Source organism: Belonocnema kinseyi, chromosome 7 (genome assembly GCF_010883055.1).
Source record: "Belonocnema kinseyi isolate 2016_QV_RU_SX_M_011 chromosome 7, B_treatae_v1, whole genome shotgun sequence".
NCBI lineage: Eukaryota > Metazoa > Arthropoda > Insecta > Hymenoptera > Cynipidae > Belonocnema > Belonocnema kinseyi.
In genome coordinates this window covers 51,856,088-51,873,349 of record NC_046663.1, presented here as the reverse complement: position 1 = coordinate 51,873,349, position 17,262 = coordinate 51,856,088, and the positions used below count along the sequence as shown (strand labels likewise).

The following is a 17,262-nucleotide window of genomic DNA, read 5'->3' as shown; positions in this document are numbered from 1 at the left end:
TCCACGAGGGGGGCCGGGGGGGTCGAGCTAGAATCCACGTGGACACACATTTCCCTACATCTGTGAAAAAATATACTGAAATGAGACAAGGTATATTCTAGGTATACTCTAATTTTTATATTGTGCTCATGCACAATATAATTTTTATTTTTATTTGACTGGCAGCTCCTGAGTGGTGCTAAAGTTAACTGGGAAACTGTCAAACATGTTAAAAATTTGATTGGAAAAACGTCATTTTAGTTCTCTTCAAACCCATTGAGGATGATTGTTTTGGTGCTACAAAATAACAATAAGTTTGACTGGCAGCTCCTGAGTGGTGCCAAAGTTAACTGGGAAACTGTCAAACTTGTCAAAAATTCGAGTGAAAAAACGTCATTTTAGTACTCTTCAAACCCATTGAGGATGATTGTTTAGTGCAAACGACTAACAAAGAATTTGACTGGCAGCTCCTGAGTAGTGTCAAAGTTGACTGACATTTTAATCAACAACCGGATGAAAGTTTTGTCCTTTTCATTAACTAAAATTTTAATCTATAGAATACTTCTATAAAAATAATATGTATATAAAAAAAGAAACTACGAAAATCTCACTTTTTATGCAAATTCACAGCTCACAACAATGGGTTTCAAGAGTACTTAAATCACGTTTCTTGACTTGAATTTTTGGCATGTTTCACAGTCTGCCAGTCAACTTTGGCACCACTCAGGAGCTGCCAGTTAAACTTCTTGGTAGTTGTTTGCATCTAAAAAATCATCCCCAATGGGTTTCAAGAGTACTAAAATTACGTTTCTTCACTCGAATTTTTGACATGTTTCACAGTCTGTTAGTTAACTTTGGCACCACTGAGGAGCTGCCAGTCAAACTTATTATTAATTTTTAACATCCAAACAATCATCCCCCCTGGGTTTGAAGAGTACTAAAGTGACGTTTTTTTATTCGAATTTCCGACCAGTTTAACGATGAATTGTTGCAAAATGCACCAACAGCTGTTAGCTAGTCAACGAATTTCGAATTGTTGACATATGAAAACAAAAGAATCTGAAATTTTAGTGAGTACTTAAATGACGTCCAAGGAATTGTCACGACCTCCCGGACATTTTGAAGATTAATAATATCTATATTTTCATAAAATACGTCCACGTGGACAAAGTACGGGGGGGGGGGTATTTGTCCAAATTCCACGGCTTTCCACGAGGGGGGGAGGGGGGTCAGAAAGTGGTGAAAAATTGTCCACGTGGTATATGGATGGCCCCTTATAATTTGTATATTTTTTCTTAGAAAAATATGTTAAAAGTAATATTTAATTATAAAACTCGCTTGTTTTTTGCATTTTATAACACCTATTATAAATTACATTCATTCGAATTAAATAAAAGGCAAAAAATTGGCATCACGATTGCTGGATATACGGTAATAATGAATGTTTTTGGTAGAAAATTAAAAAATGCATCTTTTTGGTTAAAAATTTAGCACCTAGGTTTTAAAGTTAAAGTACTTCCTTAAAAATTAGAGTTTCTTTCTTTATTGGAAATTCAACTTTTTGGTTGAGAATTCATGTATTTAGTTAAAAATTCGCCTTTTTTGGTAGTATATTAATCTTTTTGTTTAAAAATTCATCGTTTATAGTTAAATATTTAAGTTTTGGTTGAGAATTCTGGAATTTTATTGAAAATTCATGTTTTCGCAGTCAATTAATCTTCTTGTTTAAAAATTCATCCTTTTGATACTAAATTAATTTTTTTTTTTAATACATCTTTTTTAATTGAGAATTCAACTTTTGGGTTGAGAATTCTTGACTTGTGTTAAAAATTTATTTCTTTTGGTAGAAAATTAATCTTTTTGTTTGAAAATTCATATTTTTGAGGTTAAAAATTTAACAATTAGGTTTTAAAAATTTTAATGACTTTCTTAAAAATTAAAAAAAAATCTTTATTTCTTAAAAATTCAGCTTTTCGGTTGAGAATTCGTTAATTTTGATTAAAAATTCTTCTTTTTTGGTGTTAAATTAACCTTTTTGTTTATAAATTCATATTTTTTCATTGAAAATTCAACTTTTCAGTTGAGAATTCTTGAATTTTATTAAAAATTCATCTTTTTTGGTAGTAAATTAATCTTGCCGTTTAAAAATTCATCTTTTTGGTTTCAAATTAATTTTTGTTTAATTCAACTTTTTTGTTGAGAATTCTTGAATTTTGTTAAAAATTCGTTTCTTTCGGTAGAAAATTAAACTTTTTGTTTAAAAATTAATTTTGTGTTAAAAATTTAACAAGTAGGTTTTAATGTTAAACTACTTTTTAAAAATCAAAAAAATTCTTCCTTTTTTAAAAAGTCCACTTTTTGGAAGAGAATTCTCGAATTTTATTGAAAATTCGTTTTTTTTTGTAAAATTTAATCTTTTTGTTTAAAAATTTATCTTTTTTATTTGAAAATTCAACTTTTTGGTTGAGAATTCTTGAATTTCATTGAAAATTGTTTTTTTTTTGTTAGTAAATTAATATTCGCGTTTAAGAATGCATCTTTTTAGTTTTAAATTAATATTTTTTTTAATTCAACTTTTTTAGTTGAAATTTCAACTTTTTGGTTGCGAATTCTTGAATTTTGTCAAAAATTTGTTTCTTTCGGTAGAAAATTAAACTTTTTGTTTAGAAATTCATTTTTGTTAAAAATTTAACAAGTACCTTTTAATGTTCAACTACTTATTAAAAATTAAAAAATTCTGCCTTTTATAAAAATTCCACTTTTTGGATAAGAATTCTTGAATTTTAATGAAAATTCGTTTTTTTTTGTGAAACTTAATCTTTTTGTTTAAAAATTCATCTATTTTAGATGAAAATTCAACTTTTGGGTTGAGAATTCTTGAATTTTATTGAGAATTCATCTTTTTGGAAGTAAATTAATATTTATGTTCCAAACTTCATCTTTTTTAGTTGAAAATTCCATTTAAAGTTGAGATTTTTTGAATTTGGTTAAAAATTAGTTTTTTTCGGAATAAATAATCTTTTCGTATAAAAATTAATTTTTTTAGGTTACAAATTTAAAAACTAGGTTCTGATACTTTTAATGTTGAAATAATTTCTTAAAAATTAAAAAAAAAATTCCTTTCTTAAAAATTCAGCTTTTTGGTTGAGAATTATTGAATTTTATTGAAAATTCATGTTTTTTGGTAGTGAATTAATGGATCTTTCCTTTTAATTCATCATTTTAAGTATAAATTAAACTTTTTGGTTGAGAATTCTTGAATTTTGGTAAAAATGTTGTTTTTTCTCGGTAGAAAATTAATCTTTTTGTTTGAAAATTAATCTTTTTAGTTAAAAATTTAACAACTAGGTTTTAAAGTTGAACTACTTTCTTAAAAATACATTTTTTATTATTTAATTTTTGGTCGAAAATCGAAAAAGGCAATTTTTTAAGTAAAAATTAAACTTGTTGTTGAAATTTAACTATTTAGTGAACAATTCGTTTTTTGTTGAAAATTATTCTACCTTTGTTCAAAATTCAACTTTTGGATTAAGAGTTTTTGTATTTTGTTGGGAATTCGTCTTTTTGGTATAAAATTAACTTTTTTATCCAAATTACATATTTTTTATTTGATAATTGAACTATTTTGTTTAAAAAACCCTTAACTTTGTATTGAAAATTCAATAACTTAGTAAAAAAGTCAAATATTGAAAAAGGTACCATTCTTAGTTTAAAATCTCAATAATGCCCGGATTAACTGTCGCATGAAATTCAATTAGACATATTTGAACACTTACTCTAAAAATCACTTTTTTATTTTAATCGTAGATTTATTACCGAAGTTTATAATTCAACACACGGTCACGTACACAATACAGGCATATTCGCAACTGTACTCGCTACACAAAGAGAAATTTCGGGAGATTAATGTACGGCACTGCTTCTTGATTTTATCGCTCTTCGGCGCGAGAACTAAGATCTCGGAACCCTTACTTTTAAAGCATATGTCTCGAATTTTCAGACATTATGCCACGCCCCCTTTGCTCAAAAATTTCGAACTCTATGCTTTTAGATCATAGAGTCCGAGACTTAAGAGCACGTAAAAATTGTAGCACTGAAATCACGCGCTTCCGTGAATTAATCTCTTGAAATTTCTCTCCGTGTGTAAACATACACAAAAAATCCGTATAAACGTAAAATCGGGTTTTACCTAAAGGCTACGTTACTTGGGGGGGGGGGGGGGGGGGGGGGGGGGGTGGTTATAACCAAATAAACGGTAAGTTTTTAGTGAAAATTCATTGTGACTTGATTTACCTTCATGACGATGTAGAAAAACGTATACAAAAGAAGATTGGACATCAAAACTGCGAGTAGGTAGGTGGCGAAATCTTTCTCGTGATGCATATTTCCAAAAATGGCGAGACCAAGATTAGCTAAATTGGCCATTATGAGGATGCACAACCTGGCTGGATAAACAGGCCTGACTAAGTATCTGATTCCGGCTCGAGCATCGTGGTTCATTGTCTACAATGAATAAAGATTTAAATGATTTCAAAAGATTTTTAAAAAATTTCAGAAAGATTTCTAAAATGTCACAAAGATTTTACAAAAAATTCAAAGAATTTAAACAATTTTAAAAGAACGGAACTTAAAATTACCATTAAAACTCTGCGAAAGACACCTCCATCAAGTTTCCATCTTCCCATGTAGTAAACTTGAGCGGTGAGAATCAAGCAAACTACTAAATGAATAATTGTGAAGAGTATCCAGTAAAGTACTGAACCGTCGAGAACTCCAACGAGTCCCAGAAATATTATGAGAGCCAAGACACCAAATGTGACTGGGGCTCGTGCATTTATATCAGGATGTCGATTTTGGTAGATTTTCACCATGCAGAGAACTGATATGATGTACATGAAACTCGTGTCTGAAAATAAAAATGGTCACCAATTTACAAAAACATTCAACAGTGAAATAAAAGGATACTTTTTTTAATTACAGAGTTGCTACAGATCAGGTAAATTTAGAAAGTCAGGGAATACCTAATAGAGTTGAGGAATTTTTGAAAAACTAAAGTTGAAGTTAATTTTATTATCATAGTTGAAAATTAATCTCCTTTAGTTGAGAATTGCAACTATTTTGTTAAAAATTTACCTTTTTTGGTTGAATTAAAATATTTTTGATATACAATTAAAAATTCTTTTTGGTTGAAATATCACGTTTTTCGTTAAAAAGTCATCCTTTTTCGTTGAACACTCAACTCCTTGCTTGAAATTTAAACTATTTTCTTAAAATTTAACTTTTTTGGTTTAAGATTCATAATTTGATTTGACAAACTTTTCTTTTTTGTTTAAAATTATGTGTTTTAATTGAAAATTTAACTCGTAAATGCTGTATTCCTGTATTTTATTGAAAATTCTAATTTGTGGGAGAATATTTAAGCTTCTTGGTGACTAATTCCTTTTTTTGTTGGAAAATTCTTTTCAAAATTCAAATATTTGGTTGGAAATTCCTGTACTTTGTTAAAAATTGGTCTATTTTGGTTGAAAAATCATCTTTTTGTTTGAAATTTCATTGTTTTGTTGAAAATGCGTTTTTTCTTATTTAGAATTAATTTTTTTTAATAAAAATGTAATTGTTCCATTTTTTGTCAAAATTTTATCTTGTTGATAGAAATTTAATCTTCCTGGTAGAAAATTATACTGTCTTAGAAAATTTACTTTGACACAACGGGAATTATGGGCATTCCTAAATTTAAACAACAAAATTTAAAGCGGTATTATTGCATGATAGCATAATAACTAAAGTTTAAAAACAATGAATTAATTATATGAAAGGAACCTATGTGATGAGCTTGTCTCAATCTTATTAATGATGAGGTCCGGCGTCAACGGACGAAACATTTTTAATGTAACACTATAATAAAGGATTTTTACGGCCAGTGGACAAAAAATAATTTAAGATAAATTTTACGGAAGTACTTTCATTAGTTGAAACTTTATCTTTTTGGTTAAAAATTAATTTCTGTGGTAAAAAATTTAACTATTTTGTTGAAAATTTATTTTACTAACTGAAAATTTGAGTACTTTATTTTCGGTAAATTTTTCGTTTAAAAATGTTCCGTTTCGTAGAAAATTGAATTATTCAATTTTTTGTTAAAAATTCATGTGTTTGGTTGAAAAAAATATTTAATTAAAAATTCTTTCTTTTTTTTTAATATCATCTTTTGGGTTAAAGATTTCATAATTTGATCAAAAAATCATATTTTTGGTCGAGAATTCATCACTGTGATTAAAAATTAATTTCCTTGGCTTAAAAATCGTATCTCTTTAGTTGAAAATTAATTTTGTTAAGTGAAGACGCAAATATTCCATATTTGCTTCAAAATTTATATTTTTAGTTAAAAATGAATGAATTTTGCTGAAAAATAGTTTTTTTGTTTGTTGAAAATTTACATTTCTAACTGAAAATTAAACTATTCTTGTTTTGGTTTGTAAATTTATATTTTCTTAGTTAAAAATTTATATATTTGATTGAAACTGTATTTTTTGGTAGAAAATCCATCTTTTGGATTTAAAATTGAATTATTTTGTTGAGAATCCATTTTTTTGGTTAAAAATTATTTGTTTTAAATCAAATTTGAATTTTTCTATTTTAGAATTTTTTATATCAAACAAATATTCTGTTGCAAATTATTTTTTTTTGTTTTGTTTAACGTTTATTTTTCTAACATTTTAGTCTTTTGGATAGAATATTAATCTTTTAGGTTGAAAATTCAACTATGTGATTACAAATTCATATTTTTGGTTGAAGATTAATAATTTTAGTTAACCCTTTCCGGCATACATTTTTCAGGGAAATGAGTTTTCATGAAAATTGGTACATAGGGGTTTTTGGGGTCGCTGATTACGAATCTGAACTCAGATTTTGAAAATTGAAAATGGCGGGTCCAATATGGCGGCTAACATTTGGCATATCTTCTTATTTTTTCTGAAAATTGGTATACGGGGGTTTTTGGGATCACTGATCACGAATCTGAACTCAGATTTAGAAAATTCAAAATGGTGGATCCAATATGGCGACTTAAATTTGGAATATTTTTGGATTTTTTTTAGAATTAATATACAGGGTTTTTTTGGAGTCGCTAACCACGAATCCGAACTCAGATTTTTAAAATTCAAAATGGCGGATCCAATATGGGGGCCAAAATTTGGATTTTTTTTAAATTGGTGTACAGGGGTTTTTGGTATCTCTGATCACGAATCTGAACTTAGATTTTGAACATTCAAAATGGCGGGCCAAAATTCAAAATATTTCTAAATTGTTTTTTGAAAGTTGGCACAGGCAGGGGTCGCTGATCTTGAATCTGTATTCAAAATGACAAATATTTAGAATATTAAGGTTTGAAAAAATATACACTTACTCACCTAGAACATGGATTAGTACCAATTTTCTGAATTTTCAAAATCTAAATTCAAGTTCGTGATCAGTGATTCCAAAAATCCTTGTACACTAATTTTTACAAAAATCCAGAAAACTTTATTATTTTAACCGCCATATTGTATCCGTCATTTTGGATTTTCAAAGTCTGATTTCAGATTCGTGATCAGCGACCCCGAAAACCTCTGTATACCATCTTTCAGAAAAAAATTCAAAAATATTCCAAGTTTCGGGCGTCATCTTGGATCCACCATTTTAAATTTCCAAAATCTGAGTTCATATTCGTGATCACTGACCCCAAAAACCCCTATATACTAATTTTCAGATAAAATCCAAAAATATTCCCAATTTCGGCAGCCATATTGGATCTGCCATTTTGAATTTTCAAAATCTGAGTCCAGATTCGTATTCAGCGACCCCAAAAACCCTTAAGTGCCCATTTTCATAAAGATATAATGGACAGTTTTTTCAATAATGAATTTTTTCAACAAAAAAGGCTTCTTTCATCTTTGTTTATAACTATTAACAAATTATTTATAAAATTTAGACCCTTCGCACAAAAATGTCAATTTTCTATCATCCTGCGAGCATGAAATTAAAAAAAATCTCTGTGAAATCCAATAAAAACTACTCTGAAATCGCAAAAAATGATATGAAAAAAGGTGGGAATACGGTATTCCCACCATACCGCAAAGGGTTAAAAATGATTTTTTTTGTTTCAAAATTGATCTTTTTGATTTCAAAACTCAACTAAAAGTGTTTAAAATGTATTTAGAAACACATTTTTGGGGGATTTTGTAGCAATCTTGAGTAAGGATACATTTTCCCGCGAAATGAAAAAAATGTAATTATTATTAATAAAGGTAGAAAATATGATTTTTTAAATCCTAATTCAAAATGCGTATAAATGCTCATTAAATTATCAAAGCACATAAAGGTCGAGCATATTCTCATGCTCGTGAGAATTTCACCAATTATTTAAACTGTTTAGAAAACTACTCACCAAATTGAAAATTGCTATGATTAGGACAGACGTGATAGCTTCCAGAGAGCACTCCTTCCATCATAAGTGCGATTCCCATTGCATAGAATAATCCATAATGTTGTGGGATTCCATAGCTCTTATTTTTCGTCACATCTACATTGCTCTTTTCTCTCGTATATGTTAGAAATATAAACAGCAGTCCAAGCAAGACATATCCGAAATTTGAATAGACGTGATTGAAATCTGAGAGAAAGCCAAACGGATGCGAGCAGAGGAAGTTGTAGTAACAAAGATCCTGATTACCAGTGACATGCAAAACGTTCTGGTAAGTTATTACAAGTTGCACGACTGGAAGGGTGTAAAAAATAGCCACGGTGCCAAGATAATACATATAGAGTCGAGATTTGTGCCTTAAAATCTTTGGTTCTTTTCGTGCCAAGTCACAAACGGAAAGAACAAGTTTCGTTCGCACCACTTCTTTGTCTGAAAGAGCGTCTTCCATTAAATCAATATCATCTTCATCGAGCGAAGAATCTTCTTGGACGTCCCATCGACTTGAACCTCCCTAAATTATTAAAATATATTACTTCTTTTTAATCACAAATGAAAACGGAGGCGGCGGGGCCCTTAGGGACCGGGGGACATATCCTTCATCAGAAATAGCCCAGGGAGAGGCAAAGTATTGATATGCCCCCCTCTGAAATCGAGTGATTAAACTCATTAGATCGTTTGAATTTTTCCAAAAATTTACCTGAAATCGACATCTTTTTAATATGTCCCAAGTTTTTGTCAAATATTTGAGATCATTGGGATATCGTTGAAATCTTTGCTGAACATTTGAAATATGTGGAGATAATTGTGAGATTGTTGAAATCTTTGAGAAATCATTCAAGTCCGTGAAATCTTTTAAATCTATCCGAAATTTTTACGAAATATTTCAAATATTTTATAAATATTCGATAATATTTATGAAATTATTGAAATACGTCCGAAATATTTATAAAACTTTTTTTTTTAAATTGTAAATTGTTGACATTTAGGGAAATCATTGAAGTCTTTGCGAAATCTTTTTAAACTATCCGAATTTTTGTTGAAATATTTGAAATCTCTGCAAAATCATTGTAACCTTTGTCAGATATTAAGAATATTTGATAAATCTTTGTTATTTATTAAATATTTGCGAAATATTTGAAACCTTTTATATATTTGGGAAATCATTGAAATCTTTCAGAAATCTTTGCAAAGAAATCTGAAATTTTATAAATATTTTGGAAAATATTCAAATATTCAAATCATTGTGAAATCTTTGGGAAATGATTCAAATCTTTCTTAAATATTTGGTAACATTTGTGAAATCATTGAAATCTTTGAAATCTATCCGAAATATTTTATAAATCGTTGAAATCTTGGTGAAATCTGTGTAAAGTCTTTGTAAAGTCTTTAGAAATCTGCGAAATATTAAAAATCTTATTTAAATATTTGGTACTATTTGTGAAATGAATGAAATCATTGGGAAATCGTTGAAGTCTTCGTAAAATCTTTAAAATCTATTCGAAATCTTGACGAAATATTTGAAAACTTTGTGAAATCTTTGAGAAAGTATTGAAGTCCGTGAAATCTTTAAAATCTATCCAAAATCTTAATAAAATATTTTATTTAAATTGTAAATTGTTGAAATCTTTGGGAAATCACTGAAGTCTTTGTGAAATCTTTTAAAACTATATGAATTTTTTTCAACATTTGAAATCTTTGTAAAATCTTTAGAAAACCACGCTAATCTTTGTAAAATATTACAAATATTTTTTAAATATTTGATAATACTTTTAAAATTATGTAAATCTTTGTGAAATATTTGAAATTTTTTGGAAATCATTGAAATCTTTCTGAAATCTTGGAAATATTTTTGTAACATTAGTGAATTTATTGAAATCTTTGGGAAATCACGGAAATCTTTGTGAAATTTTGGTAATCTATCCGAAACCTTTGAAATATTTGGGAAATCATTTAAATCTTTATAAAATATGTATATTTAAAACTGTAAATTGTTGAAATCTTTGGGAAATCATTGAAACCTTTGTGAAATCTTTGGGAAATTATTGAAGTCTTTGTAAAATGTTTTAAATCTATTCAAAATCTTTGTGAAATCTTTTACATCTATGGGAAATAATTGAAATCTTTCTGTAATCTTTGCGAAATATTTTGAGATATTTGTGAAATTATTGAATTCGTTTCAGAATAATTGAAATCGTTGTACAATCTTTAAAATCCATCGGAAAATTTTATGAAATCTTTCAAATTCATCCGCAATCCTTGCGAAATATTTGAAATTTTTGAAATATTTGATAAAGCATTGAAATTTTTAGGCAATCTTTGTAAAAATTTTCTGAAATCTTTAGAAATTTGCGAAATATTAACAATATTTTAAAAATATTTGGTAATATTTGTGAAATTATTGAAATCTTTGGGAAATAATTAAAGTCTTTAAAATCTTTCAAATCTATCCGAAATCTTTGCGAAATATTTAAAAACTTTTAAATCTTTAAGAAATTATTGAAGTCTGTAAAATATTTTCAATCTATCCAAAATATTTGCGAAATTTTTGGAAACTATAAAATCTTTGAGAAATCATTGAAATTTTGGTGAAATCTTTCTGAAATCTTTGCGAAATATTTGTGAAATTATTGAAATCTTTGCGAAATCGTTGGAAATATGAATTTGATACCTATATTTATTATTTATTATTTACTATGTATTGTTCATTTATTATTATGTCCCCCGCCTAGAGAAATAGGCTCTGTCACTTCTGAATGAAATACATTAATTGAAAAAGTTGGAATACCTCTTCAATAATAGGAGGACTCGCTAAATATTGATTGACCACATCCTCATGCTGATCGTCTAATAACTGCTCTGCTCGAAGAATTCTGCCTTCTTTGATTTTGTACAAAATAGCCCCTGCTATGTAAGCAATGCAAAAGGCGATACCGATGCTCATGGCTATGAGGGATGCGATTATGTAATCTACCTGAGAAATACTGGGCGTTACAGTCAAAGATACAATCTTTTTGCGAGGGGTAATCAAACCAGGAAGACCGGTGCAGTCTTTGTCATCGCCTTTCACAACCAGCACTATAAAGAAACCATTTGGATATTCTTCATTCTGAAGAAAATTATAAATATTTTTTATTCCCGATAAAAAATTGCATGTCAATTGAATAAAGATTATAATTGAGGCACTGATAATGAAAATTAGGGTAAGCCCATATTCTTTCGAAAATCGTTTTTTTGCCGTTTCCAGTAGCCTTTTAAGACATGTTGATAAGCAAACAGTATTCTAGTTTTTTTAGAACAAAGCATGACAAAAAAATTATTCCAAAATAATTCAAAATGGCAACGAGGTAAAGCATATTTTATTTTTCCTCTCTTAATCACGAGTGACTGGATTTAAATAATGTTTTCTGTCACGTGTGATGCTTCATTGTGATAAAATATCATTTTCAGAAGATTTTACAGTTTTTTTTTTGTAAACTAAGAGCAAGATAAACTAAAAAAATATGAAGTGTTGAATACTGTATAAAAAGTGGGCCCCTTTGTATTATTTTGAAAGTTGCTTAGCAAAACTTGGATATAAAAAAAAATTGAATTTTTTAAAGGCCATCAGCAACGTCTTAAAATTATTTTATTGGAAAAAGAAAAAAACAGATGGTAATATTTTTTTTTGATAAAGGAATAATTTCAGAGGGAATTACAATTTTTTATTAATTTAAAGGAGTTACATTTTCTATATATTACTGTTTCTAATATTTTTACTGTTATATCAGCAAAAATTGGATTACAAAAAAATTTAATCAAATTTTTATTATTAAAAAAAAAATTAAATTTTCAAAGGCTTCAGCACCCTCTGAAAATTATTTTATGGGAAAAAAACAGATAACTTTTTTTGAAAAAAAAAATACTTTCGGGGTGTATCACATTAAAACTTTTTTAAATTGAAAAAGTACAGTTTTCTAAATATTACGGTTTATAATATCTTGAAACTTACATCAACAACAATTGGAACTTTAAAAAAATTAATTTTTTCAAAGGCCATCAGTAATCTCTACAATTATTTTATTAGAAAAAAAGACAGATGGTAACATTTTTTTTAAAAGGAATAATTTCAGAGGGAATTTAAAAAAAATTTAAAGACGTTAAATTTTTTTTAAAAACAATCATTTTTTTAAAATTAAACACAAAAATAATAAATAGGGCTGAGTGAGCAGGAAAAAATGGGCTTTTCTTTTCACCCTATTGGCCTAGTTATCATTCTCGGTGCCTAAATTTATTTTAAAGACACTTACGGGCACGGTAATTCCACCTTGTTTGCTCACAGTTTGCCAGTATCCAGAAAATTGGATATTTCTTTCGAGATCGAAGACAGGACACTGGAAATTTAAATTGAAAAAATATAATAAACTGATATTAAAAAAACAGCCTTGATCAAATCAAGTAAATAGATATTTAAATTGAAACCGTACTGATGTGTTCTGAATAGAGAAGGTCATGCAAATTTCACTGTCCGATTGGAGTCTAACAATGACAGATTTGTTTTCCGTTCCATTAATAAAGGAATACGCATAATAAACTGGTTCTGATGGCGAAATTGATATACCCTTTCTCGTATCGCCAGGTCTAGATAAGAAAATTAAATTATTATTATTAAATTAATTATTACTTCCGGAAATATAAAATGATTCATCATTTATAAATTGAATAGTACCTTATATGAAAATCTTTGACTGGAACTAGAATAAGTGTAAATGATATATTAACAGGACTCCCTGTGGACAGGCTAACAGTGACGAACTCCTCTTCTTCGCTGGATTTATTATTTAATGAACACAGAGTGCGACTAGTAGTATTATATTCTAGGAGAGGAATCTGCCAGGAAAGAATTCCTTTTTTTTGTTTCACGACTACGGTTAATGGAAAATCAGTTGTTGCATCACTTCCGACTGTTATGCGAGCTCCTTCTAAAGATTCCTGAAAATGGTTCGTGCATATATTTAGTCGAAAGATGAACTACTTTGTCGAAAGTTCATATTTTTGTTTGTTTGTTGAAAAATTAACTATTACATTTTTGTAGAAGTTTTATCATTTTCATTTAAAAATTCAAAGTTAATCCTCTTGGTTCAAAATTCAACTATTTGATTGGAAATTTATCAGCTTTGTTGAAAATGCATATTTTTGTATAGAAAATTGAAAATGCGTCTTTTTCATTTAAATCATCTGCTGTAAATTAAAAAGGTTAATATTTTGTTGTTAAAATATCAACTATTAGATTTTTTACGGAAAATTCATCTTTTTGATTACAACTTCATTTTTCAACGGAACATTTAACTATTACATTTTAGGTAGAAAATTGATCTTTTTTAGTTGAAACTTCAACTACTTGATTGAATATTTATGTATTTTGTTCAAAATTAATCTTTTTTGTAGAAAATTAGTCTCCCTGGTTAAGAATTTAACTATTTGTTTGAAGATTTATGCACTTTGTTTAAACTTATTTTTCTTGCTATTGTAGAAAATAAAAGTTTTTTGGTTAAAAATTCAACTATTTAATTGAAAATTAATCTTTTTAAGTTAAGGATTCCAGTTTTGATGCTTAAAATTTATATTTTTTTTATTAAGTTTAATTATTTTTTATTTAAAATTAAAATATTATTTTATTAAAATACAAATAATGACTTTTTTCGTTAAAAATTCATCTTCTTAGAATGAAAATTCGTTCTATTTTTGTTAAAAAAATCAAAATAAATTTGTTGTAATAAAAATTGAACTATTGCATTTCTCGCTAAAAATTGATCTCTTTTTATTTAAAAGATTAACTATTTGGTTGAAAATTCGGCTTTTTTAGAAAGTTAATTATCTTAGTTGAAAATTCATCTTTTTTGTAAAAAAGTAATTTTTTAGGTAGAAATGTAATGTTTTTGTTTCAAACAGTTTGGTAAAAAACTAATTTGTTTTATTTTATTATTAAATTGGTTTCTTCAAAATGCGTATTTTTTATGTAAATTAACTGTATTTGGTACACAACTTTTTTCAACTGTTTTTTTTTTTAAATAAAAATATTGTTTATAGTTAAAATACCAACTATTACATTTTTCGTTAAAAATTCATGTTTTTAGGTTCAAAATTCAACTACTTTGATTAAAATTCGTTTTTTTATTGTAAATATTTCTGTTAAAAATACAATTGTTTTGTAGAAAAATAGTTTTTTTATTGAAAATAAACTTTTTATAATAAAAAATTAAGTATTGCACTTGTAGCTGAAAATATACCTTTTATAATGTAAAAGCTCAAATATTTGGTTAGAAATTCATGTGGTTTGATATAAATTCATTATTTTTGGTTAGAAAATTAATCTTCTTAGTTGAGAATTCAACAATTCAGTTAAAAATTGATTTATTTTATTGAAAATTTGTCTGCTTTTATAGAAAATCAATCTTCTCGGTAGAAAATTCAAATACTTGGCTGGAGAGTTATGTATTTTGTTCAAAATTAACCTCTTTTGGTAACCAATTAGTCTACTCAGTTTAAAATTGAACTATTTGGCTGATAACTTATGCACTTTGTTTCAAATTATTTTTGTTGTTCTCGTAAAAAAATCAAATTTTTTAGTTAAAAATGCAACTCTTTAGTTGCAAATTAATCTTTTTAAGTCGAGGGTTCAAGTTTTTATGATGAAAATTGCTCTCTTTTGATTACATTTAACTGTTTTTTTTTATTTAAAATAATAATATTTTTTAGTTTAAATACAAACTATTACATTTTTAGATAAGAATTCATCTTTTTAGTTCGAAAAATCAACTACTTTGATTAAAATTCGTTTGTTGTTGTGAATATTTATGTTAAAAATTCAGCTGTTGGGTTGAAAATCAACTTTTTTGTTGAAAATTCAACTGTTTTGTAGAAAACTCGTCTTGCTGACTGTAAAATTCAACAATTTAGTAGAAAATTTAACTGTTTTCTAGAAAATTCATTTTGTGTTGTTCAAAATACATTTTTTGTAATCAAGATTTAACTATTGCATTTCTGACTAAAAAATTATCTTTTTTAGTTTAAAAGTTCAACTATTTGGTTGGAAATTTATGTAGTTTGATGAAAACTCATCCTTTTTAGTAGAAAATAAATCTTTTTGGTTAAGGATTGAAAAATTAAATTAAAAATTCATTTATTTTGTTGAAAATTCGTCCTCTTGTATAGAAAATCAATCTTCTCGGTTGAAAATTAATCGTTTGGATTGAAAATTCAACTTTTTATGTTTGCTAATAAATAAGAAACATTAAAATTTGACTAAATTTAAGTAATAAAAAAATGAAAATTGAATGGGTCGTTTATGAAGTAAGAATTTTTGAAATGTTTACTCCAAATGTATAAATTAAAAAATCTTACATTCGTTTTGTTGAAGACAAAAATGTATTCCGTCGAACTATTTAAAGATTCTGTATAGTTATGATTGTAAATTGCTGTTTCAATTATTGGCGGGAACATCGGTGAAGCTAATAAACTGGCATTAGTCGAGGCAATAAAGATTAGAGAAATCGCCACATATGACAGTGTCCTCTCCATTTTTTGTGTGATTTTTCTCGCCAGAGAAAAATTTATTTTATTCTAGCAAAATTTTGAAAATCAGGGCCATGGCCATTTGTTACTGTATTGTAAAATCATCCTCGCAGCCTCTGAAATAAAAAATAATAATGGTTACAATAATTTTTTGGTCATTGTAGTTTTTCTTCTTATTAATTCACAAAATAAGTTATTAAGCTATAATAAAATTAATTATTCTAAGAAAAATTTTCGTTTGTATCTTTCCCAAAATATAGTGCATCATTGAATTAGAAAATTACTTTTCTTTAAAGATTAATTATTCATTATATTCATTATTATGATTCGAAGAAAACGGAATTTACGTCAGAACTCTTGATGAATCATTCAAACTTTTTTCCTCTTCTCTCGATTTTCATATATAATGTATAAACATATATAATCATGCTTAAAACTATATTGGTCTATTATAGCAATGGGTATAATTAAATACAATAGAGTAGATATATGACAAACACGCAAACATTTCCAAACAAGTAAATAATATTTAGATATTTTTATGACCATTTTTGTATTTTAAAAAGCACAATGTTTCAAGAAGCCTTAGAGAATCAATTCTATGAAAATTTAAGGAAATATTTATAGGTTTCTATCGTCTTTATGTATATTTTTCTCGTATATTTATATTTTTTGAAGACAAAGAGGTTAGGAGAACGAGATTCAAATTGGAGCAAAACCTCAAAAGAGAGGTGAGAAGATGGTTTAAAATAATTAAATAATGTATGTGTAGATTACTCACATTATCTGTTAGTATTTTGGAAATTAAAGGCACTTTAATCATATATAAATTGCCTTTTATTAATCCGGTGATACGTCCAAAGATAATTTTGTGATACGTCAAAAGTTTTTTTGATGCTTGTTAGTTCTTAAATTCGTCACTGCGACGCTCGATTCAATATTTGTTTATTTTATTAAAATGTTAATAACACCAGAATAATGGCATGTGCGTGAAGCGCTCTTTCACATCTCAGGGTTTTTATTTGCTAAAATTAAAAATATAAACAAATAAAATATCGATTGTTAATTTTAAAAATTTAATATTTTTGAAACAATAGTTAATAATTAAGGATTTCGAATCGAAAACGTTCGAAATCCAACGTTTTCCTCAACAAGAAATTTATATTGTATTATTATTATGATTAAAGACATTAAAAATTAAAAATTTCAGTTTACATGGAAGAATCTAGAAATAAAATGAGTTTATATTCAAATTTGGAAAATAGAACAATTTC

At 27.2% G+C, this 17,262-nt stretch overlaps 1 protein-coding gene across 1 annotated transcript in view; it reads right to left on the bottom strand.

The window, feature by feature from the left end:
• Window positions 1–16,869, bottom strand: part of LOC117176979 (SID1 transmembrane family member 1-like) — an 18,354-nt gene extending 1,485 nt beyond the window's left edge. The window contains exons 1-9 of the mRNA XM_033367414.1: window positions 16,770–16,869; window positions 15,818–16,104; window positions 13,143–13,405; window positions 12,901–13,054; window positions 12,724–12,807; window positions 11,223–11,543; window positions 8,402–8,948; window positions 4,617–4,885; window positions 4,273–4,482 (exon numbers count right to left, since the gene is read on the bottom strand). Coding sequence (XP_033223305.1) covers window positions 4,273–4,482; window positions 4,617–4,885; window positions 8,402–8,948; window positions 11,223–11,543; window positions 12,724–12,807; window positions 12,901–13,054; window positions 13,143–13,405; window positions 15,818–15,994 — 2,025 coding nt within the window. The 5' untranslated portion in view covers window positions 15,995–16,104; window positions 16,770–16,869. The remainder of the gene's footprint in view (window positions 1–4,272; window positions 4,483–4,616; window positions 4,886–8,401; window positions 8,949–11,222; window positions 11,544–12,723; window positions 12,808–12,900; window positions 13,055–13,142; window positions 13,406–15,817; window positions 16,105–16,769) is intronic.
• Between the last annotated feature and the right edge of the window lie 393 nt (window positions 16,870–17,262).